At 34.2% G+C, this 24,127-nt stretch overlaps 2 protein-coding genes across 2 annotated transcripts in view; both read left to right on the top strand.

Annotated features, from left to right (window-relative positions):
* Positions 1-24,127, top strand: part of LOC134851058 (intraflagellar transport protein 57 homolog) — a 166,380-nt gene that overhangs the window by 17,982 nt on the left and 124,271 nt on the right. The gene's annotated exons all lie outside the window — the stretch shown is intronic.
* LOC134851051 (uncharacterized) overlaps positions 4,739-24,127 on the top strand; it is a 69,300-nt gene continuing 49,911 nt past the window's right edge. Inside the window, exons 1-4 of the mRNA XM_063866949.1 lie at positions 4,739-5,013; positions 7,239-7,353; positions 10,252-10,361; positions 14,694-14,985. Coding sequence (XP_063723019.1) covers positions 4,864-5,013; positions 7,239-7,353; positions 10,252-10,361; positions 14,694-14,985 — 667 coding nt within the window. The 5' untranslated portion in view covers positions 4,739-4,863. The remainder of the gene's footprint in view (positions 5,014-7,238; positions 7,354-10,251; positions 10,362-14,693; positions 14,986-24,127) is intronic.

Raw genomic sequence — 24,127 nt, forward strand, 5'->3', positions numbered from 1 at the left:
CTTCAACTTTTAATCAAGTTTTTTTTCTTATTATTTTTATCAAAAAATAGCCAATCATTTTTTTCTTGAAATTCAAAGATTATTTTGAGCCATATTTTTTTTTCGAAATTTGAATGGTCAATTTTTTATTGTTTTTTTTGCGTGCATTGAATCTTTTCAAACCGTCTGGTGGCTTTGTTTTTAAGATTCGATGAACGCAGTGAAGACTCTTGTGTGAGTCGTGACGATTTTCTCAGGAAAACTTAAATTTTTTCACGCAGAATTTTAGTTTTTCGAGGTTCGACTTTTGATTTTTCAATTTGTTAAAAAGAAGGCAAAATCCACTTTGGAACAGAGAAATTAAAAAGTTTCGAAAAACTTGATTTAATTCTAATTTCGAAATGGAATTTAAGTATCAGTTTCCTTGTGTTCATTCATTTCCAGCTGTCAGTTGGCTATGTTCTGAAGTTTTTGTTTTTGACATAATCAAATGGTTGAAATCATGATTTTTTTTATCTTGAATCACACAAATTTTAAAAATGGTTTCACAAATGATTCCTGGCTTGATTTGTTTTTGTCAAATGAGTTTTTGTGAAATAATTCCTACTTTTGATACATTGTGAAGTTTCAATTATCAATGATCGAAGCCATGACGCTTAAGGTTGAATGGATTTTTTTTCAGGAGATAAACTCAAGTTTGGTCAGGCTCAATTTTGATTTTAGCGATTTGATTTTTTATGTCTTTGTTTACACTTGTGCAATGTTTTTTTTTCACACATGTACTTTTTCTTCACCTAAACAACTTTTCTCACAAATCTTACTTGATTTTCGTACTTGCTTTATAAATTATCACTTGGCCTGGAGGTAACGCCGTCGTCTTTGCACCCTAAGATCAGTGGTTTGAGTCGCGGATCGACCCTTTTGTTTTTCCGTAAGTTTTCAGTTGAATTTTTCCTCGGGAGAATTGAATTGCCTCACTTCGTTTGTCTGCTCAAGTTTAAGCAACTTTCATTGTAGTTGCAATTGCAAGTGTTTTTCACTGTTGTTTCAGAGGGGACTGGAAAATTGCTATTTTTTTCTATAGAAGTATTTTTTCGGCTCAAATGGTGTCTACTCAAATATTCGACTAAGACATCAAGGTTTTGCATTTCCTCTAAGTGTGCCCATGTGTTATAAGTTTAATTCGAATTAATTTGCTGGGGGATTATAAATTATGCTCTGCATAAAATCTTGATATTATTTTAAATGAAGGAACTTCTAATCAAGTTTTTTTTCGTATAAGTTTTCTCTTATTAATTTTATCAAAAAATAGCCAATCAATTTTTTCTTGAAATTCAAAGATTTTTTTGAGCCATATTTTTTTTCGAAATTAGAATAGTCAATTTTTTATTGTTTCCTTGGGTGCATTGAATCTTTTCAAACCGTCTGGTGGCTTTGTTTTTAAGATTCGATGAACGCAGTGAAGACTCTTGTGTGAGTCGTGACGATTTTTTCAGGAAAACTTAAATTTTTTCACGCAGAATTTTAGTTTTTCGAGGTTCGACTTTTGATTTTTTCTAAGTTCACTTGCTTTTCTTTGTTAAAAAGAAGGCAAAATCCACTTTGGAACAGAGAAATTAAAAATTTACGAAAAACTTGATTTACTTCTAATTTCGAAATGGAATTTAAGTATCAGTTTCCTTGTGTTCAGTTGGCTATGTTCTGAAATTTTTACTTTTGACATAATCAAATGGTTGAAATCTGAGCTGGGCCTTTTTTTCAAATAGGAAATATTCCGTTTCAAAAAAATTTTCGGCTGATTTATTTGCCTGCTTATGGTTAGTTGTCTCATTTTAGATTTTTTTTTTTGCTGACTGCAGTTTCTTTTTAGTTGATTTTTTTGTTTTCATTTACTCCTGCAATTTGTAATTCTACTAACCTTGACTTCAAATCTTTTCGTTTTTTTTTTACTTAAAAAATTTGTCGGCTAATTATTTTTCTGCTCATCTGTTGTTGGTCTAAATAATGCATCTTGGAATCGTTTTTTTTTCTGATGCGCGCATTTTTGTTCAGTGTTGCTTTTAGTGTTTGATTTACTCCTACAATTTGTAATTTTACCTTGCCTTTGTTTCCTTTTTTTTTAGTTTCGTCAAAAATATTCGTCGGCCCACATTATTTCGGCCTAATTTTTATCGGCTTAATGGCCTAATTTTAGGTCGTTTCAAGGGAAACGCAGTTTTAACACTCCTTTCCTGTTTGTTTACCAATCGGTTTGTTCAATTTTTTTTTTATGGAAAATTATTTCCAATTATATTGGAAAAAATTTAGTTTTTCTAAGAAATTTCATCAATTTTCACAAAAGGGGTATCAATTGAAACACCGCCTACTCCCTTGTGTGCCTGCATACTCCCCCATAGTCTCTTTAACTTAACCCCTCTGTCTACAGCCTTCGAAAAAGTCTGTGGGGGAGTTATTGTTCCATATTTTTGATTTATTTTTGCCTTCTCGAAAACCACCTCTTTCAAATCTGAGTTTTTGGTTGCATTGAAAAGAACGGTATCCCTGCATAAACGACTACTCTCAAATTTTTTTAAACATAATTTTATGGCCCTCGAAATAGCCAAATTTTTGTTTTTTTGAACGTTTTGTGTATCTTTTTGACTTTTCTCTGACTTTTATCATAGATTAAATCGAAAGAACCTTGTGTTGAAAACCTTATTTTATAATTGGCTATACCTAGTTATGGCCTTCAAAGAAGTCAATGTTTTGAAGCTTTGACAGTTTGTTTTGGAAACTTCTTGTCGTTACCCGAAAACTACCGTGCCAATTTTTATGTTACGTTCAATCGAGAAACTCGGTTTTGGCATTGCTCTCTGCTTAAGCGGCCACAAACTGTTTTTTGCAGAAAAAAACTTATGAATTTAGGAAAGTCTTTTGACCGTTTTTAGAAATGTTTTGAATTTTCTTAACTTTAACACAGTCAAATCTAAAATGAAAAGTTTAGTTGAAAGAAACGGTTGCGATAATTGTTCCTGCAGAAGCGGTGACTCCTTAATTTTTTTTCATAGTAATGTTATCTCCTTGAGAAAATTGATTATCTCAAAAGTTTTTACTCTTCTCACTTATTTTAGTACAGAAACAACTAAGGTTTTAGGCAAAGTCCAACTTTTGGTGCCGCATCAGTTTTTGGTGCTGCATCAGTATAGCAAATTCATTTATTATCAAAGACGTGTTCCCAGCTTTAGCTGGGTCCTTTATTCTTTTTTTTCGAGACATACGAATATTTTGGTTCACCTAAACATTTCTTTATCGACTTTGAAATATCGATGTTTTATGTTTGAGTTGTATAGCAAGTTAAAGTCATTTTTTCGGTTTACGTGCTCATTGTCACTTGTTGCCAACTTTATAATGGCTGTGTTTGAAAAGCATGAAACATGTCGCAGTTTTCATAGTAACTGTTTTCGCCCGTGGACAATGAAAACGTGTTTGTTTTGCAAATGAAGCAAAGTTTTGACATGCTTGAGTTAAATTTGCATCTGAGAAATTCAAAGATCACTTGAGCTTTTAACAGCTTGATGATTAACCAGGGTGAACTAAAACGGAGTTGTGAGAGCTTACACCGGGTAGTTCTGATCACATTTATTAAAATCTAAAGGGGGTTTGATTCCAGAGACAGTTTAAGTATCAATGAAAGCAGTGAAGACAACGAAATAGAACGAGACGATTTTTTTTCTGGAAAAATCGCTTTTTTTAAATTGTAGTTCATTTTTTTTTCTGTTTTGTTACAAGAGAGTCAAGCTCCACAATCAAACAGCAAAATTGTAAATTTTTAGATAACCTCGCGAAACAAAAAAGATACTTTGTGATTCGGTTTTATTAAATTGGGTTAATTTAATTTAAAAAAACTGATCATGAATTGTTCTTGAAGTTCGCAGAGCGTTGAAGGCATATACTTTTTCTTTGCAATTCGAAAGTTGAATTGTTCCCTAAAACAAGTCTGTCATTTTTTGTTTCGTTGCCATCTGTTTTTTCTTTAACCAGGAGATCGCGCGTGCAGCACATTCATTCGTCCTTGTAACCGATACAAGACTCCATCTACGAGCTTCATATATGAAAAAAAAAACATAATCAACTCTTGCTTTATGAGATGGGATCTTTTTTCACTTAAGTTGCAACTTTCGGTATTACTCAACTATACTTTCGATTTTTTTTCGAGTGTTTCACGATTTTCAAATCAGTTTTTTTTTCACAAAAATGGTTCCGATTAAAACTTTACCTGAAGTCTTGTTGAAAGCATTATGACAATTTTATCAATTTACCTCAGCAATTTTTTTGTTATACTCTTGGTATAGCTAATCGTTTGGCTGATTTTCAAAATTAGATTTGAGTTATTCATCAAAATTATTGAACAAACAATTCTTTTAATCATCAGAATCATCATCCTGTTGTCTATAACAAAACCGATAATCAACTCTTGCGATATGAGATTATTTCTTTTTTCACTGAAGTTGCAACTTTGGGTGTAAATTGTTTGTAACGCGAAACTTGAAAACTGAACGTGAGATCCTTTTGTACCAACTTCATGTTCTTCTTAAAGTGATAACTAAACGCGCAGATAAGTCTAAGATAAGTTTCAATTAAAGTCAAAGGTTACGCAGGAAAAGTTGAGTGATCGAGGCCGTATGTTGTTTACTTTTTAAATTTTGCTCCCAATTTTTGCATCAGCGAAGTTTGAGCCACAAAACTGATGTAGTCATTGTAAATTTGTAATTTCAGATTGCTTTGAGTAGATTTTATCTGATGAAATTGGCACTGATGAATAATTGATGTTATGAAATCTCCTCGTCTTTCTGCTTTTTACAATGTGTTACTGAATTAAAACGTTTCTAATTGTGGTCGGTAATAATGTTCGAGCATCATATGAATAGCAATGAAACTGGTTTGAATGGATTAGCTCAATTTAATCAGAGTGCCATAGATGACCATAGCAATGAGCTGATTAAATGCAGTGAGGATAGCAATATTGTATCCATAGACAGAAACAGCCTAATTCAGGTTAGAAGACTTTCTAGAGTTACCATATAATAATGTAAAAAGTGATTGTTGAAATCAATCATGACTATTTCGAAATGAGCTCTACATAGAAACAATAGTCTAAATTGTTTATTTGTCCGAAAATATCTTCTAGCGGACACAATTGAGCTAAAATACCTGTTTTCAAGGCTGATTTTGGACAATCACTGGGAATTTAGACAAATTTTTTACATACCAGCAGCAAATCAGAGCTGCCTTTTATGAAATTATTACCCTTACGATAAGCAAGGACATTGCGATCGGGTGCTAGACTTTTTCCCGGAAATAACTTTGTTCACAGAATGGTCAAATTTAGAAATGGCAAATTTAGGTTCATGTCATAGTGAATTCAAATTTCATTGCGAAAAAAGTTTGTCTGTGCGTGTTTGTGTTTTGAGGGTGAGGGGAACTCAATAAATTCTCATTAAATGAAAATTTTTATATTTTTTCAGTTTTTTTATTTTCCTGTTTTTGGGCTTAATAGGTTTCTGACGAGAAAATAAAATTTCTGTGGAGTGTTTTGATGTTGAGGGGGAATAATTAAAATTGTTGATTTTTTTTGGCTTGAAAGATTTCTGCCAAGGTATTTTCGGCTTTTTATTGCTGAATAAATTAGCTTCAGATGCTTATTTCACATTATATTGTCTTCGCATGTTTTTTTTCATAGCTACTTAATTCATTTTGATAGATCTAGTTTTTTCAACATTTTGATTTTTCGTTTTTTTTTGTTGCTTGCAAGTGGTCCGAAGCTCAGCTTTGCTTCTTGTGTCAAAATTTGGTTTCAAAGAGTTTGCCAATGTAATCCGGGTCTGAAAATGCCAGTTTTCACTATCTGCACTATTAAGTTGTCCAAATGCGTGAAAAAAAGAAACAGCTGAGTTTAGTTAAGTTGTCACACAGAATAATTCAATATTATTGCTTAGAATAATTCACATTGCATGAACAACATTTGGCTCTTTTTCCTTTTCCCCCCACCAGCAAATTTTTACATGTAAATTTGTTTACCACATTGTCCAATTGTTGTGCAAACTTACATACATACTAATAAAGCCACGACAAACATATTTGGTCTTCATACTCAACCTCGTAAAACCACTCGTTACACTAATAAGTTGAAACTGGCGTGAGGTGGGGGGGGGGGGGGGAAGGAAAAAGAGCCCAACATTTTTTCCCTCTTTTTTGGGAAAAACTCACCCCGATGCAAAATAGTGCAGATGGTGAAAATTGGTATTTTCAGACTCGGATTACATTGGTAATTCTTTGACCCCAAGTTTTGATGATTTAATACAGGGCAGCTCTGATCATCTGCTCCTGGTCTATATAAAAATTTTGTTTAAATTACCAGTGAAAGTTGCTCAAAATCAGGGGCGGATTTAGGGGGGGGGGGGGGGGGGCGGACGCCCCCCCCCCCTCAGGGATTCGACCCCCTGCCGACCCAAAGGGTCCCCCCTTTGATACTTTTTCAGAAATCCATTTTTGGCGGACCGACCCTAAAATTTTTCTAAAGGCGCCTTCGGCGCCAATATATACTAACTTTGAGGGGGAGCGCGCGCCAAAAAAACGAAATTTTTTAGTCAAAATTTTTCAAAAAATGCCCAAAAACGGCTTTTTGACTGTTTTTTAAAAAATTTGCCTGCGGCGCACAAAATTTTTACCAAAATAGGGGCAAAACAGTGCTTTGGGAGAGCTCGAAAAATCAATTTGGTCGACCTAAAAAAAAAAAGGTCGTCGAAATTTTGGAAAATTTTTCGAAAATCCGCCCCCCCCCCCTCGAGAAAATCCTAGATCCGCCCCTGCTCAAAATCACCCTTGAACACAGGAATTTTAGAGAGAAAAAAAACACCTGAATTTGCGCTTAATTTGTTCTCTAGTATAATTTGCTGCTGAAAATGTGAATTGGCAAAGTTAATTTGAAAGTGTGATTAATTAAACGATTTTGACTATTTCACGTGCAAATTATCAGATTTCAGGTGGCCTTGAGCTAAAAATTCGGGAGGAAAAAAGGTGTAAGGTGTTCGCTTGCAGTTTATTCGAAATAGGCCGAATTTTCAATAACTTTGTAAAACCGCCTCTATTTATAACAGTCTGCTTGTAACTATACTGTTTTTATCTGCTGTCATGTCATAATGACCTTGTGACGCGATTGATTAATTTGTAGCAAAAGAATATTTTAATTTATTATCTTATTTTGTGTTGTTTGAATTCAGGGTGTTGAGTTGGATTGTGTGGTGTATTTGGTGGGCGGCGAGAACAAGTTCGGATTCTCTCTCTTCGGCGCTAACAGTGCCAGTCGCTTCCCAACTGTCGACGGAATATCTCGCAGTAAGTCAGGTCTGAACATGTCTATTATTATGGTAGGGCGACAATTCGTAACAGGCGACAATTCGTAACAAGGCATTGGCAAGTAGAATACACTTCCTCCGCTGCGCTTACATCCGGCACGAGTGGAATACTGCACGTGAATCACTATTCCCCGCTTAATCTTCTATTACGAATTGTCGCTTGTTACGATTTGTCGCCTGTTACGAATTGTCGCCTCACGTGTTATTACATCAGGCGCAAACAAACAGTTGCACTAATGTAGGAGCAGGGGTGGTTTAATGGAGGGACAATGGTTCTACCGAAGCGCCATTTTTTGCATCAGTTATATAAAAAGCAAGTTTTCCGAAATAAATGTTTTCCAGGCTGTCTGTGAACTGCGCCCATTTTAGGAATTCGTTTGACAACCTTAAAAACTGCCCCTGTTTCAAACTTCAAGTGTATAAAAATTTTTTCTTCAATTCTCAAGTCTCAAAAGTGAATTGAAATTTTTCACTTTGAAACTTGACATGCATAAGTATGCATTTTTAAAAGTGTGTCCGGGGTTATCGATTAAATGAAAATTACACGGAATCTCAATGTGATTCAATTCCTTTTTTGTGTTGAAAAATTACGGCTTTGAGAAATGGGTGGAAGTATGCGTCAGAAAGTGAACGTAATGTGAGCATTGTTTGATAATATTTTTAACCGAATAATTACAAATATATTAGTATAAATAGCCTAATTTTGTTCCAAAAACCGTTTGATATCACAAATGGCTTAAATCAGCATTGTACGTTTTTAATATAGACTTATTTTTTGGACTTTTTAGTTATTGTCTTCTGAGATTTTGAAATATATGTCTTTGCTTCCAGAACTATAATTTGAAAGGTACGTAATTCATAAGTTCAGTTTTGGTCACTGATTGGTAATCATGCCGATAATTAGGTCTGAACTAACCGTAGATGATCATTATAGATCCCAAAACTCACGAAATGCATCGCTCTTACTAATCAATTTATTTAAATTTTTTCATATGATTGTACTTTTACCGTGATCATCTTTAATCAATAACATTTATTCAATATGACTAACAGGAATGAAAAATTGCTCACTATTTGACCCCGCCTACCTTTAATTTATTCTAAACCCGATTTCATAAGTTTCCATTACAGTACCATCTTATTTACAAAAAAATAAAACCCAACCACCGAAGAGTTTTAGATTTTAGCAGTGGTTATTTACACATACATATTTGATTTTTTTTAGTTCACCGTTTATACCATCTGAAAGATTAATACCAAGAGCTGAACTAGAATAGGATATTTCACCCTTAATTAGTTTTAAGAGTAATGAACGTAGTGAGTACTCTTATATAGGTCTTGCTGATTTTTTTTCAGGAAGTCTTAAAATTTGCTCACGCTCAATTTTGATTTTTCGCGGTTTGACTCTTGTGATTTATGTTTCAGTTCACTTAATTTCCTTTATTAAAAGGAAGGCAAACTCCACTATCAAACAGCAAATTGTAAAGGTCACGAAAAACGTGATGGACTTCTAATTTCGAAAATGGAATTTAATTTTCAGATTTCTCAGTGAAATAAAATTTTATCTATTGATCCAGTTTTTTCAAATTGGTTAATTATAACAAAAAAGGGATCAATCGAGCAACCTCCCCCCGTATTGACCAATTGAGCTATCTCCCCCCAAGCAAAAACTAAGACACCACAAAAAGGCGCCAACAAACGCAATTAGATGGTTGATGTGTTTATGGCACGCAATCAATTGATCGACTGAAGTTAATTTTATATGAGTATCGAGAAAAATTTTGAAAAAGAAAAAATTGAAAAAAAAACTTATTTGCAAAATTTTGTTTGGGCGACTCATGCCTCTCATTGAGGAAAACGAGTATCAGGCTTGGTGCTCTGAACTTGTATCTGAATACCAAAAAAGCTCTCTTCAGCACCTTACTATTATACGCAATAGTTTTTTTTTCATTTAGGACAGAAAAAAGTCGCTTTATGTGCCTCAGTTTTATTGATTTTGTTTTCACTCTGAATGTATTTATTGAGCTTTGATATTGTAAAAGTTGGCGTTCCATACTCGTTGGAGAATCTCGTTCATATTATCATATCATTCAAACTATTTTCAAGTGGTTATAAACATGCCTGAAGTACTTATTGAGCTGTCTCCCCCCCCCCCCCACGCGAGAATGGGGGGGGGGGGAGGATTGCTCAATTGATCCCCAAAAAGTGTCCATCATAAATTGTTCAACAAATTTAAAGAGCTTTAATGCCATTTATTTTTTTCTTAATTCAAAAGCTGAAGATTTTTGAAAAAACAAGTCAATTTTTTTTTCAGTTTTTTGCTTTCATTACTCTTTTACAACTGGGTTTGAAACTCGCCATTTTGCTGACTGAAATGCGGCAAAATATTCCGGCTCAGAAATTATTCCAAAGTGAATTTAGGCACGCTAATTGTTCCAAGTAATGTGTGATGAATTTGAAATAAAAACTCTGTACTTGAAATTGGCTATGAGAAGATTTAAAATTTATCCATTTTTTCATCGTTTGAAAGTTTTTTCGATAATTTTGACAAATATTTACTTGCGGCTCCTGAAAAGATAGTCTGTCGAAACATTCAGGCTTCGCCCTGATACTAGCCATTTTTTTGTATTTCCGAGCACAAGTGTGTTAGAGGGGTCCAAAGAAATAACCGGGTCCCTAATCTACTCAAAATGCTTCAAAATTGTTCAATTTATCGCTTCGGTGATGTCAATTTAATTTGGGAAAATTTGGGAAAATATCTGAATCGACCGGCTGGCTCATATTGATTTATTAATTTCTGTGATTTGTGAACCCTTTCTCACACTTGGTTTTTACCGGAACCCCTCTCTCACATTTGTACCATTTTTCGGTATTTCAGACAGTGCAGTATCACGTGCGGACGTGCGAGTGGGGGACGAAGTATTAGCAGTGAACGGAGCCACTCTCCGCCACTCTACTCACGAACACATCATCACATCCATTCACAAGGTGAGCCAACTATCTACTTCCTATTCTGCTAAAACTAAATAGGCTCTTGTCCCATAATAGACCTCCCCCCCCCAAAAAAAAAACATTTCTTAGAATGTCATTGAGGCCAGCCTCCGTTGAATGCCTATGACATCTAGCGGCTCGTTTCCATTAAAACACCCCAGAAAATTACGGCACCACAGATACATGAAAACTGTAGTGGTGGGGCTACAATTTTTTTGGTTGCTAGACTAACAAAGCAATTGAAGCCCCATCACTGTAAGGTTTTAAGAGTCAATGAACGCAGTAAAGACTTTTATATAAGTCGCAATGGTTTTTTTTTTCGTTTTTTCAGGAAGTCTTAACATTTGTTCAGGCTCAAATTCATTTTCCGCGGTTTGACTTTTAATTTCTTTTTAAATGCAGTTCATTTCATTAGCTAAAAGGAAGGCAAGTTCTACTATCGAACAGCCAAAGTGTAAAGATCACGAAAAACAAGATCGGCTTCTAGTTTCGAAAGTGGAATTCAGATGTCCCAGTGAAATGAAAAATTTACCAATTGATCCAGTTTTCTCAAATTGGGCCAATTTTTATCGAAACAGAACCAATCAAAAATGGCTTTAGAAAATCAAAGAGCTTTAAAGGGCATCTATTTTTTTCATTGAAATTCGAAAGTTAGCATGTTAGCTATGTTTTTTTTGGGAAAAAAACTTAAAATTTTATCACGCTCAAATTAGTTTTTTTTGTGGTTTCTTATTTGATTTCTTCTCAAGCTCAGTTCATTTCATTTGCTAGAAAGAAGACAAACTTCACTATCGAATATCGAAATTATAAGTTTCACGAAAAATGTGATTGATTTTTATTTCCGAAAGTGGATTTTAGTTTTCAGGCTTCTCAGCGTAATTAGTCTTGCGATAAGCAAGGGTATTGCAATTGGTTACTAGACTTTTTTCCCATAAACAACTTTGTCTACTGGGCTCATCTGGACTCGTGGTAACTTGGTTTATAATGAATTCAAATTTTTAGTGTCTACTGCAAAAGGTCTCAGGTTCGAATCTGACTAGGACATGATTTTTAAACGGTAAATATCCCGGTTCTAAAAAAAATCGGCCTATAATTTGTCTGCTTATGTTTCGTCGGCTTAGTTGCCAGATCTATGAATCGTTTTTGTTTCGGTAAACATTTTTTCCTTGAAATTGCTTACAATATTTTAGCATTTTAAAAATGTGGCGGAATCGAAATTTGTTTTTAATTAATATTGGTTGTAATTTTACAAACTCGATTTCTCAAAATTTCTTTTTTTCTAAATTTTTTATCTGGTTAATAAGTTTAGGCTTAATTTACATCGACCTAGGGGCCTCTTATTGCGTCGTTCGGGGATCGTGTGTGTGCTCTGAGGGCGTGCGTGTGCTCTGAGGGGAAAAGGGACATCAAATTTTTTTATTAGTTCAGATTTTTTTCAATGTTTTTTGGCATGAAAGGTTTCTGCTCAGGTAATTTCGGTTTTGTTACCACATTGTAATTATAATTTCAATCAATCATCCGGCAACTATGGCGTAGAGGTGACACAACTGTTTGAGACTGCTTTTTTTATTGATGATTTTTCATTGACAAAAACAATTTTTTTTTCAAATTTTTTCGATTGATTTTAATCACATTTGCATCACATGTGGTGCGAAGCTCAGCTTCGCCTCTGTGTATATAATTCAACTAATGACCAGGGAGCGGAAAAAGTAAGTATTTTTTTAAGTATCTTAATTAAGTTTAAAAAAATAGATGAAAACATATCATTTTGCGTTAATTTGCCCCCAAAAACTGCATTTTTTTTTAAAAAAAAGAACCATACACTGGAGTTTGTGATGAAAAAATCAGCCCACTTCATTTATGCGTGGATGAAATCCTAAGTTGAAACATTTTTTCAATATTTTGAGGCAGAAACTGCGTGATTGTCAGAGATGACAGAAAAAGTGAGAATGTGTTGCTTTATGCGTTTGTAGGACAAAATTTGAAGGTTTGTTTACTTACTTTTTCAAGAAAATTTTGCCTCCAAAGAAACTTTAAAAAGTACTTTTTCTGGCCAAAAATTTACTTTTTTTCCATCTCTTTGCTAATGCTCCATTTTTCTTAAGTGTACTGGAAGTTCAAAGAGCTATAAGGCCATGATTTTTCATTTTCCTTTTTCCAACTTCATTATTGGCTAGTTTTTGAGAGGTGCTTTGGATGAATGGAATTAAGTATCCCATGTTTTAGGACAAGAAGCTGACAGACATTTTGGTTCATTTTGGCCATATTTATGTCAATGCTGAAAAAAATGTTCTGTCATGCTTTGAAGATTTAAAGCGAAGGTATCTTGACCCCTGCTCGTTGGCAGTGGGTGACGTAACAATTATCAGCACAGAATAATAATCAAAAACTATGACCAAAAAAATGCTCGTTGGTCTTAATTAGGGGGCACAACAGCGGTTCTGCGTAAACAGCCGAACAGCTCCTGCGTTGGCTTTTTCACATGTGGATGAATAATGATTTCTTCTCCACTTCGCCTCCATTTTCAATTTTTTTTTCTAAGTTAAGTTTTATTGTGGTGGCTAAATTATTGTCTTCAAAGTCGGATTGCCTTCAGAATTCGTGAAGTGGAATTTAGTTTAAAGAGCTCTAAGGCCATCTATTTTTTTCGAAATTCAAAAGCTTGAAGGGCACCTATTTTTTCTTTGAAATACGAAATCTGCAATTTTGCAAAAAACAAGTCATTTTTTTTCTGTTGACTTGCGTTCATTGACTCTTTTCCAACGGTCTGTTGGCTATGTTTGAGAAGTTTTCTTGGCTCGGTTTTAGTTTTGTCATAATGCTCATCAGAATTGATCCAAAGTTGCGGGACCTCCCTGTCCCTGATATTTTTGAAACGTCTTTTTTGTTCAAAAATAACACCCTTCACCCCAGATCCCGTAATTTTCGATCCCCAGCAAGTTACGTTTTGCCTTGTATCCTGTTCAAATTTACAGGACACTTATGGTGACTCATGTTTTAATAAGTTCTTCAATAGCGAATGAAAAAAGTTCTGCCACCGAGTACTTTAATATCCGATAAAGTCACTCACTTGGAAAAATTTAAACCAGCAGTACACATCTACTGTAAATTACTCAAAACCACGCTGAGAGACGCTTAACTAATAAGCATAATAAAGGAGCTGATTATCAGTTTAGCTACTATACTCCTGACGAATCATTTCGAGACAAGTTTGGCTCTGGATTCTTAAAAAAAAACTTTTATCCACTTAGGAAAGGAAATGCCAATGGATGTTGATTCCATTTCATTGCCTGGAATCACTGTAGTACTTTTTGGTGAAACAGAACCACAGGAAATATTTTTGTAGTTTTCTCATTTTGTGCCATTTGGCTTGTCATTACACATCAATCGAATCTTGGCTCCTGTCTGACATGAAATTTTGTAGTGACTTGACAACAGTGCGTGAAGTTAACACTGAATTGGTCTGATCTGCTACACTGAAAAGTGTTCAGAACCATTTGTAGTTAAGAGTTGGCTTCGAAGCGTGGGATGAAGAGATGGTTTAATGTTTGGTGTTAGTTTACATTGGCACAGCACGTTTTCTTCATCACCCCTCCCCCCTTTCCCCCACCTTCCTAGATAGCTTCTTTACTTGCCTTACATATACAAATGCACACTGTTAATATGAGCAAACATTTCCTCATCTTTTACTCAGCTTCGCTTGCGTAGTGTTCGAACATCTCCATTGATCTTAAACAACCAGAAAAGAACAATCGTTCAGCCAACTAGGAATTACCAGAGAAATTTTAGTGATGCCTATCTAAATTCTTAAGTTACCATTACTCTGTACAAAAAATGCTCTGTGTTGCAGCATTGAAACGTGATAAAAATACCAAGTGATAACGACGAGAAAAATTAAGTTAGTTGCTTAGAAAGAAAGAGAGAAGCATAAAGGAACATGCCATTGTTTCAAATATAGGAGATTGACAGTAAGTATCTGAACTAATATGTCACATTCTTCGGATTGATGCTGACTCATTTTCAGTTGGAAATACGAAGCCAGAAGAAGCGATCTAGTCCGCGCATTTGGTTAAATCGTTACATGGTCTTGATTGTAAATAAACACTTTGGAATTCATTCTTTTGCTAGTCATAGTACTGTAAGTCAAGAGACACTTTTCAACGATTACGTTGATTAAATCAGGAATCCAATTCGTTAGCTTACTAAATCTGTATTTATTACCGAGCCACTTTGATTCTCCATCATCATCGCGACTTCACTGGCCAAAATAAATTTCCGTTCTGTAAATTTGAAAATATTACACGTGATGGAAATTATGTTCTTGTTTAGAGCATCCAAAACAGAGAACTAACGTTGAGACTAAAGCGACCAGCTGAAAGTTTTCCAACTTCGAAAACAAATCAATTAGGAGCTATCAATTTAGTATCCGAAGAAGACTCATTACCAGCTAGAAACGTTTTATCAGTTCCAGTCTATAATAGTTTAAAGAGCCAACTCCAAACCACCTCCTTTCCAGACAACGAGACCAAATCAGAAGATATCGAACCAAGTTTTTCAAGTTTCAAACCAAGACGACCTTCCATCCAACTTCACACGCAAGAAAAGTCCCTCCCTTGCCAAGGTGAGTTTTTCACTGATCTAGGAGAAAAAAAAATAAAATATTGCGTTTCATTAGAACTCAACTTAAAACGAAACTAATTTAAATTAAAATGGAATTAAATTTTATAGTTTTGCTTGGAACTTCTGTGGCTGTTTTGAACCATTTTCTGGTTCTTTTCCAGTTCCCCCCATTTTTTCTGAAATTCAATATATGAAAGTCTTTTTTTCAAGGGCTTTTAATGTTACAAACGGCATTAAAACGTGTGAGTCTGATCAAATGAACAATTTTTACGACATTTTTACGTGCAAAATGCCGTGTGAACAATTTTTGAACCGTTTCATTCTGTAATTTTACGAGGGGGGTGGGAAACTGGAAAAAAGCACATATTCTGTGTTTTTTTATTATATAATTAATTTTAAAATCAAAGAATTAAACGCTGTATGTTGTTCTAAAAGCTGACCTAAAATTAGCCGATGATTTAATCGGCTACTTGACTAGTTTTGGCAAATTTTTGTGCTAAGTTCGAGTTTTACATGCTGTAAAACACATTGTTCGAGTGCTTTTTTGAAACGTGTAAGATGTTTTGAGGGGGAGGGTTCTCATACTTGAAGGACCGAATGCTTGAAAAATTCCAACCAATCAAAATCGCTAAGCGTTTCTATTGGCTGAATGTCTTTCTCACAAAATCGAAGTCAAAATTAACAGAAAATGTATTAAATCAGTGGAAAAAAATCAAAAATATTACAAATTGCGGGTTACAACCGCAATACTATTCAGATAATCATCAAGATTGATGAGGTCAAAATCATACGAATTTTTCCGTCTTGAAAATTCATCTGCTTATTATCTAATCGGTCAATATTAACACTAATGGCCTGAATTTATTTTCTTATTTTGAGATTTTCGCAATTTATTTTGAGATTTTGAATACTCAATTCTGATTGGCTGAAAGTAAGCTAAATTTAATTTCAAGCATTCGGTCCTTCAAGCATGAGGGACGCCACCGTTTTGAGCTTGTGGTCTTTGAAATGAGGTTTGCGCTTTTAAGCGACGGATTGAAAATGTAGTTCTAACTATGTATTGCATATTTGAAACCATTCGAGTAAAGTGGCACAATATCTTTACTGAATTTTAATTGGCACTTCAATATTAGCTGTTAGTTTGTCTCGGTTATTAGCAGTTCGTTTACAACCAGTATTTTACAACATATAATCAATTTATCATCTTGCGAAGCTCTGATGCAATTTAAGGTTGATAAAAATTCTACTGACAGCTGTGCCGTGAGTAAAAAATAAATTTTCTCTTTGTTAATGCAGGAACTGAACGTTCGCGAACTTAGGTCGCGTTGTTTTTTTTGTTTTTTTTTCAGGAAAAAAATTAGCTTACGCTCTGTTTAACTCTTTGGCTCTTTGAGTTTTAAAGTTTTGCTGTAAGGTAATTTGATAAATGGCAGGACGTTACATTTTCAAATAATAAATGTAAAAATGGCGCAAAAATTGTTCTAAATGCTGTCTAATAATTCAGAAGAGTCGATGATAAATTCTTTGCGAACTTCGAAGAGTTTTTAGATTATGTATTTGAAATCTTAACTTATAAATTAAATGAAAGTCTTTATGAGCTCTGGACGCAACGTTTTTACTTTTATATCGAGCACAATGTTTAAGAATCAATCACAGCTACCATCAGAGGAAGATGAACTCGATCCAACTTCTAGGCTAGACAAGTAGCTGCCTAATTTTGTCCAAAATTTTGTATTTACAGATTCATTTCAGCCTGAAACGAATCAACTAAAAACAGCAACCTCCATGTTAAGAAAGATTTTTTTGCGAACCGATTCAGTCAACGAAATAAATTGAAATACTTAAACGTTTCATAGCTTAAAATGCTTGCTTAAAAAAAACTTTTAGCTTGTCGCGAACATATTCCGTCCACGAAATAGCTTGAAATATTTCAAAGTTTCATAGCTTGAATAGTTTGCTTCGAAAACCTTAAAGCTTTTCGTGAACCAATTCAGTCTTTGAAATAATCTTAAATAATTCGAAATTTTAGATCTTCAAAAGCTTGCTAAGAAAAACTGAAACTTTTTGCGAACCGATTTGGTCTACGAATTAACTTGAAGAAAATCACAATTTCATAGCTTGAATAGATTGCTTAGAAAACTTAAGGTTTTTCGCAAACTGATTCGGTTTATGAAATATTTTGAATTTCTAACTTGCTTAGCTCTAATAGCTTGCTTAGAAAACTTCAATTTTTCGGGAACTGATTCGTTCTATGAAACCTTAAGTTTTTCAAACCGATTTACAATATGGCTTAACGTGAAATTGTTCAAAGTTTCATTGCTTGGATAGCTTGATAAGAACAACAATTTTTCTTGCAAGCAAATTGATTATTTGAGACGGCCTTGCTAGTTTGAGATAAAACTAAACCATGTTTTTGGTTTAGAGTTTTTTAAAAATTTTTTAAACCCCTGGCCCAGCTCCCACCTTTCAACCCTGGACCTTTTTTCCGTGGGCGAAGGAGATGTCATCTATTTTGCCGCGGCCGGTCCCTCCTTGAGGAGGCAGATCTTCATCGAGGGCATTATAGTTCTGTTTCAACTGTATGCTGGCTTCGTTTTAATTTATTTGCGACAGCGAAGATTTAAGCCCCGCGATGCGTTTTTTTTCGTGCACCAAATTGTCAAATTTGCCACTTTTTGGTAAAAAACGGCTCTGTGTTTTTTGGGTGATTTGAAAAGATTTTAGCGCCTTTTTTGGTTTGATATTTTCATTGAGTATCCTGCCTTTTGTTTGCCCATCGCCCTAATTCTTCCTCTCTACCTTGCTTCCATGGCGGATATAAATCTCATCCATTTCACCGTAGCTGGTCCTAGCCTTGAGAAGGCGGGTGATATTAGGACTCTCCAAACGTCATCGAAGTGGGATTCGAACCAGCGACCTTTAATTTTTAGCCAATCGAGTTGAAAATGATCCTCTTTTGCTTTGTTTCCTGACCTTGTTTGTCAACTCTCTTGAGAGGGATAAAGATTTCGACGATATCTCAAAAGCTCGATTAAACTCAATAAATCTTTTCGTTTTCGTCTAAAGGATAGAGATATTTTTCAGTGCTTGATTGCCTTTTCTATGTAAAAGTTATTAAGAGTAATGAACGTAGTGAGTACTCTAATATAGGTCTTGCTGATTTTTTTTTTGATTTTTTAATCAGGAAAAAGTCTAAAAATTTGTTCACTCTCAATTTGGGTTTTTCGCGGTTTGATTTGTGATTTCGTATTATGTTCAGTGCATTTCGATTGTTAAAAGGAAGGCAAACTCCACTATCGAACAGCAAAATTGTAATGGTGACGGAAAACGTGATCGACTTCTAATTTCGAAAATGGAAATTAATTATCTTCAGAAACTATCATCAATGCCTAAAATTGTTTTCCCGCGCCTAAAATTTGGTTGTCAATTAACGCAAGGAAAACGAAAAAAGAAACGGTTGCTGTGCCTTTTTGCTGAATTCGTTCGCATTTTCTAATGAAAAACTTAAATGAATCTGATCTTTGACTTTCAATTTTTGGATTCTGTTTTTGTGAGTTTATTGCAATTGTAAGTGTCTTGTAATCCGGAACTAGACTTTTCTTGTAAACAACTTATCCCAAAACTCAACATCGGGATATTGAAACTACTATCCGGATCCTTGCCACTTGACTTAGAGGGAAAGCGGTTGCCTATACATACTTTAGGCCTGGGGTTTGAATTGCGACATCTTGATGAGTTTATCGTTTTAAAATTCAACTCTGTCTGATTTGAAAAATTTGTCTTTTGCAAACCTGAATACATCTAACTCCTATCGGTTTGCTCTACAATCAAGCTCTTCGTAATTGCACGGATACAGCTATTCGGGTTGGTATGATTCTCAATGAACAAAAAAACAGCTAAATGAGTTTTTTGTTTTGGAGGTTCTGTCAGAAATAACTGAATTGAGAAAAAAATGTGATATGAAATTTTTGATATAGTTGTGCAGAAATGGTTTTGTTATTACACTTGCGAAGTGAGTGTATTAGCTTGAATTTTTTTTGCAACCTAAGTCGCAAGTATTGGTGCAGCACCTCAATAATGGTGGAGTACCTTAAAAGCTGTTTCCTAGAATGCGCTTTGTCTTTTGAATAGTAATAAGTTAACGAAGTTAATGCATTTTAATTTATCGAATGAACTGAAAAAAAAGTGATTTGATTCAAACAACATAATCATAATAACTCGATTTATGAAATTTTCTAACTCAATATATCTTGCAATTTTTTGAAATGCGTAATTTATTCATAACGTGGCTTTATGCTTTTCGATTTGTTACATGCAAAGTTAGTCTGGATGCCTTCAGTTATATTCCAAATTATCAAGTGCAAAATTGCTTCTTTTTGTTTTCGGTGTCTTTTTGGCGAATGGCCTCTTCATTCATGATAAGTATTTGTCGGTTGTTAAGCTTGTGCCGCTGAGTGGATAGTGCGTGAGACTCAAAATCTCTTGATTGCAGCAGTTCGCAGATTCGAATCCTACACGTAGCCGATTTTTTGCTAATTCGAATCTGATTTCTACTTTTTCTTATTTCACTTGATAGAGCTGCTTTTTAGCCGACTTCTGGCAAGTGTTTGCGAAGCGCAGATTCGCCTCTGTGTAAAAACTTGCTTATTCTTATTTAATGCTAAGCCATATTTTTGTACATAAGTTTCTCAATAATTTTATCATCCTTGCGATAAGCAAGGGTATTGCAATAGGATGCTAGAATTTTTTCCCGTGAAGAACTTTGTCCTTAGAATGATCTCCCATTTCAAGATCTCCATTTTCAGCACGTTGCACTCTGAACTGCAGCAGTCATTTTTCTGTTGAACACTGCAACAGACATATTTTAGCATGTTAGCAAATTTGAATATCCGTTTTCTTCGAAATTTGCTTTTTAGGTTGGTTGTAATTTTACGAGCTTGTTTTTTTTGTTTCATTTTTTGAAATTTTTTCTAATTTTTCGTCGGGGTGTATTGAAGGAGATGGGTAAATAATTTTTTTGTCATTTTTAAATTTTCTTTTTTTCATTTCATTTTTATTTTTTTTTCATTTTTTTGCGATTTAATAAGTGTCAGCCTAATTTATATCGGCTAATCGCCCTCATATTTAGTTGTTTAATCAGTGAAAAAAAATTGTGCGTGTGTGTGTTTTGATGGGGACTTTTATTATTTTTAAGACTTTTTTTAAATTGCATTTTTGTTTTTTTCTCGGTTCAAGTTTCGGACTATTTTGTATCGGTTTCTTGGCCTCATATTTCGTGGTTTGATAAGCGAAGAAAGTTTTTGTGTGTTATAAGGGGAATGGGGATAAATATTTTTTTAAGTTTTTTTTTTTTTAATTTTTTTTTCGACTTATGGGGTTTTCTTTCAGGTATTTTCGGCTTGTTCACAGCTTTATAAGTTTTCTTCTAATTCTATTTTTGCCTTTTATTGTCTTGGTTTGAGTTTTTGATACTTTTTCATTCGTTTGATAGATGTCGGCAATCCTTTTTTTTTTTAGGTTTTTTTTTTCGATTGAGTGACTGTTTTGTATTGTATCGCATATGGTGCGAATCTCGGCTTCGCCTCTATCGAATTTTTAAATCCGTTGTTGGTAAAATTTTGCCTGAATCGGTGCAGTGGTTTTTTGCTTGGCATAGAGCGTAGGTTTGTGGTGAACTGCGAAGGTTTTCTGCATGTCTAAAATCTGCATTTGAATCTCACGGCAACATGTCTAATTTTTAAAGATTTTGCCGGATATTTACGGTGTTTCATCATAAATTACAAGTAATGAGAAAATAAGCAAATATGTATCTTCAACTTCATGTGCTCAAATTTTTGAATTCGGGTTTCTCCTCTGGTTTCTTACACGTGTGAACCTTTTTCCCCGTAAAGAACTTTGTTCACAGAGTAGTCAGAATGAGAAAAGTTAAATTTAGGTTTTTTCATAATGAATTCAGATGGTTTTGCGTCTCCGGAGCATTTCGGCTGGAGCGTACGGCAAAGGTTCTGGGTTCGGATCTGACAGGATGTGTTTTTTTTTCAACGGTAAATATTCCGTTTCAATAAAAACCTTCGACTTATTACTTTTCTGCTTATGTTTTGTCCGCTTAGTTGCTACATCGTGGTAATGTTTTTTTTTGCTGTACACAATTTATGTTGTTGTTGCTTTTAGTTTTTTAATTTTTCTGATGTTCGTTATTTTACAAACCTTGACTTTGTATTTTTTTATGTAAAAATTTTAGTTTTTTAAACTACATGATCACATTTTCTGTATCCCACTCTATAATTTTGATAAATTTGCTGGTGTTAACAAGAAACATGTTGCCTTTTTAAAAACTTTTAAGCAATCAAATATAAGTGATTTACTTTTGCGATAAGTAAATGTTTTACTACCGGGTACTAGAACCTTTTTTTGTAGGTAACTATGTTCACAGGATGACTGAATTGAGTGTTTATCTCCATATCTTCACTTTCTTCGAATAATAAATATTTATTTTGGTTCCAAGTTAACCAACTTTTATTTCAGTTTTTTGTTCTCATTGTTTTTCTCTTGATTCGGTTGAATGGCCTCATATTGCGTCGTTTAATGAGGAAAAAAAGTTTTTCACTTAAATTTTTTGAGGGAGGACTTAAGTACGTAAGCGAAGAGTAAGGTTTCACTACGAAGAATTTTTCTCTAAGCTAAGTCGAAAATAAGTGCTCATTTGGTGGCACGTATGGTATATTTCCATTTAATCATATTTGAGCACAACTAATTTAAAGCATATGTTGTTTGTTTAGTTTAGACTGTTCTTAGGTCTTGTTTGAACAAACAGGTGTAATGAAATCTTATGAGTTTTGTCGTTTTTTTGCGACGCTTTGGAAATGTTTTTGCAATTTTCGAAGAAATATCAATTTTTCTCAGAAACTACTTTACCAATTTTCAAAAAAGGAACTAATAGAAAAAGTGCTTCTTTGTGCTCGCAATTTTCCTTGGTCTTTTTTGTTGTACCCCACGTTCTACGGCCTTCAAAAGTTTCAGAAGAGAGATTTTTGACCTCTTTGTTTTGAACTTTTCTCAAATACTAAATGCACAAATCTGAGTTGAGGGTTTCAATCAAAACAACAAATTGTGGGGATCTCTCCTTCTCAAGCGGCTATTCCCTAAGTTCGTTAGAAAAAAGTTATGGCCTCAACAAGCTCAATTTTTCTAAAATTTTTTTCAACTTTATCAAAAACTACCCTGCCGAATCAAAAATTCACGGTTTAACAGAAAAAAAAACAATCATTTTTTTCTAATCTTCTCTGCTTAAGCGGCTATGCCCTGCGTTTTGAAAAAATATTTGGACTTAGGAAATGTTCAAATTTTGAATTTTGCCGGTTTTTTGGAAAATTATTCTTCTTTTTTCAAAAACTAATCTGCTGATTCTGAGGTTGATAATCCATTCAAGGTAACCTTGAGCATAGATTTTGCCTGCACAATCTGTTTCCCTATTTGTTTTAGAAAACCTGAAATGGACTTCGGAAAAATCCATTTTTGAACTTTTTACCGTTTTAGAATTTTCATCATTTTCCTCGAAAACTACTAGCCAGGTCTGATATCAAGGGTTCAATCTTAAAATCATCGCGTGGTCTTCTTGCCTGCATAGGAGTTTATTCCTATGGTTTAGTAAAGAAAAAATTATTGGTTTACGAAAGGTCAAACTGTTGAATTTTTGATCGTTTTTTGAAATGTTTTTTTTTTCACCTTTTTCGAAAACTACCCAGCCAAATCTGAAATAAAGACTTCAATTGAAAGAGCAATTGGTAGTTTTATCTTTTAAACAAGCAACTAATCACCTACCTAAGTAAGGAAATCATAAAGGTTTTGCGTAAAGTCTATTTTTTGAAAATTAACTATTTCCGTAACAGTAGAATATCTGATTCAAAATATTAAAACCGGTGGATCCAGCATAAGATGCAAGGACGTGAGACGCCTAATCAACAGGTCGGAGATTCAAATCCGGAACACTGAAATAGTTTCATTGTTTTGTCGAGTTTTTGCTGCGTAGCGTTGGCAATTTGATGGAAACTGTAGCTGCTTTATTGGTGGCTAGTTTTTAAGAGTAATGAACGTAGTGAATCAGAAATAACTGAATTGAAAAAAAATTGTGATATGAATTTTATGATTTAGTTGGGTTGAAATGGTTTTGTTACTACACTTGCGAAGCGAGTGTATTAGTTTGAACCTTCTTTTGCCTATTGAACCAGTGAAAAGTTTTACCTATTGATCCAGTTTTCTCAAATTGGGCAAGTTTAAACAAAAAAGTGTCCATCATAAATTGTTCTACAAATTCAAAGAGCTTTAAGACCGTCTGTTTTTTTCTTCGAAATTGAAAAAAATGAAGATTTTTGAAAAAACAAGTCGGTTTTTTTTCCAGTTTCTTTGGGTGCATTACTCTTCCAACTGTCAGTTGCTATGTTAGTAAAATTACAAGCGATTTTGGAGATGTGAGAACATGGTACTCCTAGGCTCAGCAAATAAATTTTTCAGGGGGTATTTTTAGTCTTTTCCTTTTGCCATATTTCACTTTGTTTTGGCAGTTCAGAGCTCTTTTTTGCATTGCCTCCCTTGTGTATGCGAAGCGCAGCTTTGCATCTGAGTTACTGATTTTGAGTTGTCTGCGTTGTTACTTCTTTTCTAGTTTTTTTCCAATGCTAATTTAACATTCAATTGGAATGTTATTCTTAACTGAACCTTATTTAGGACCAAATCAAGACAAAGATATAAAAAACTGATTAATATTATTTTTTGATTGATCAAATTTTTGTGTTGATTTTTTTGGACCATATAACAATCTTCCACAATAAATTGATATAGGGGGTATAAAAATTACTTGGTTATTTTGCTTTTCCGATGCGAGTTTTCAACCAATCAGAATGCAGTATTTTTGGGAGAAATAGCAATAAATCAAGTTGAGTAACTATTTGACCGCTTATATTGCCGCTTACGCTTTAGTAGCGAGAAATATATCGCGTGTTAATTGTGTCAAATTAGCTAAATTGTCAATCTTTAAACCCCCATAACTTTACGAAAAATGATCACAGTTGAAATATCTTTTTAGTTTAGAGCTCGAAAGTGGCTGGTTATCCAATCAATTTATACATTCGTTTTTTATTTGATTG

This window comes from Symsagittifera roscoffensis, chromosome 1, assembly GCF_963678635.1.
Source record: "Symsagittifera roscoffensis chromosome 1, txSymRosc1.1, whole genome shotgun sequence".
NCBI lineage: Eukaryota > Metazoa > Xenacoelomorpha > Acoela > Convolutidae > Symsagittifera > Symsagittifera roscoffensis.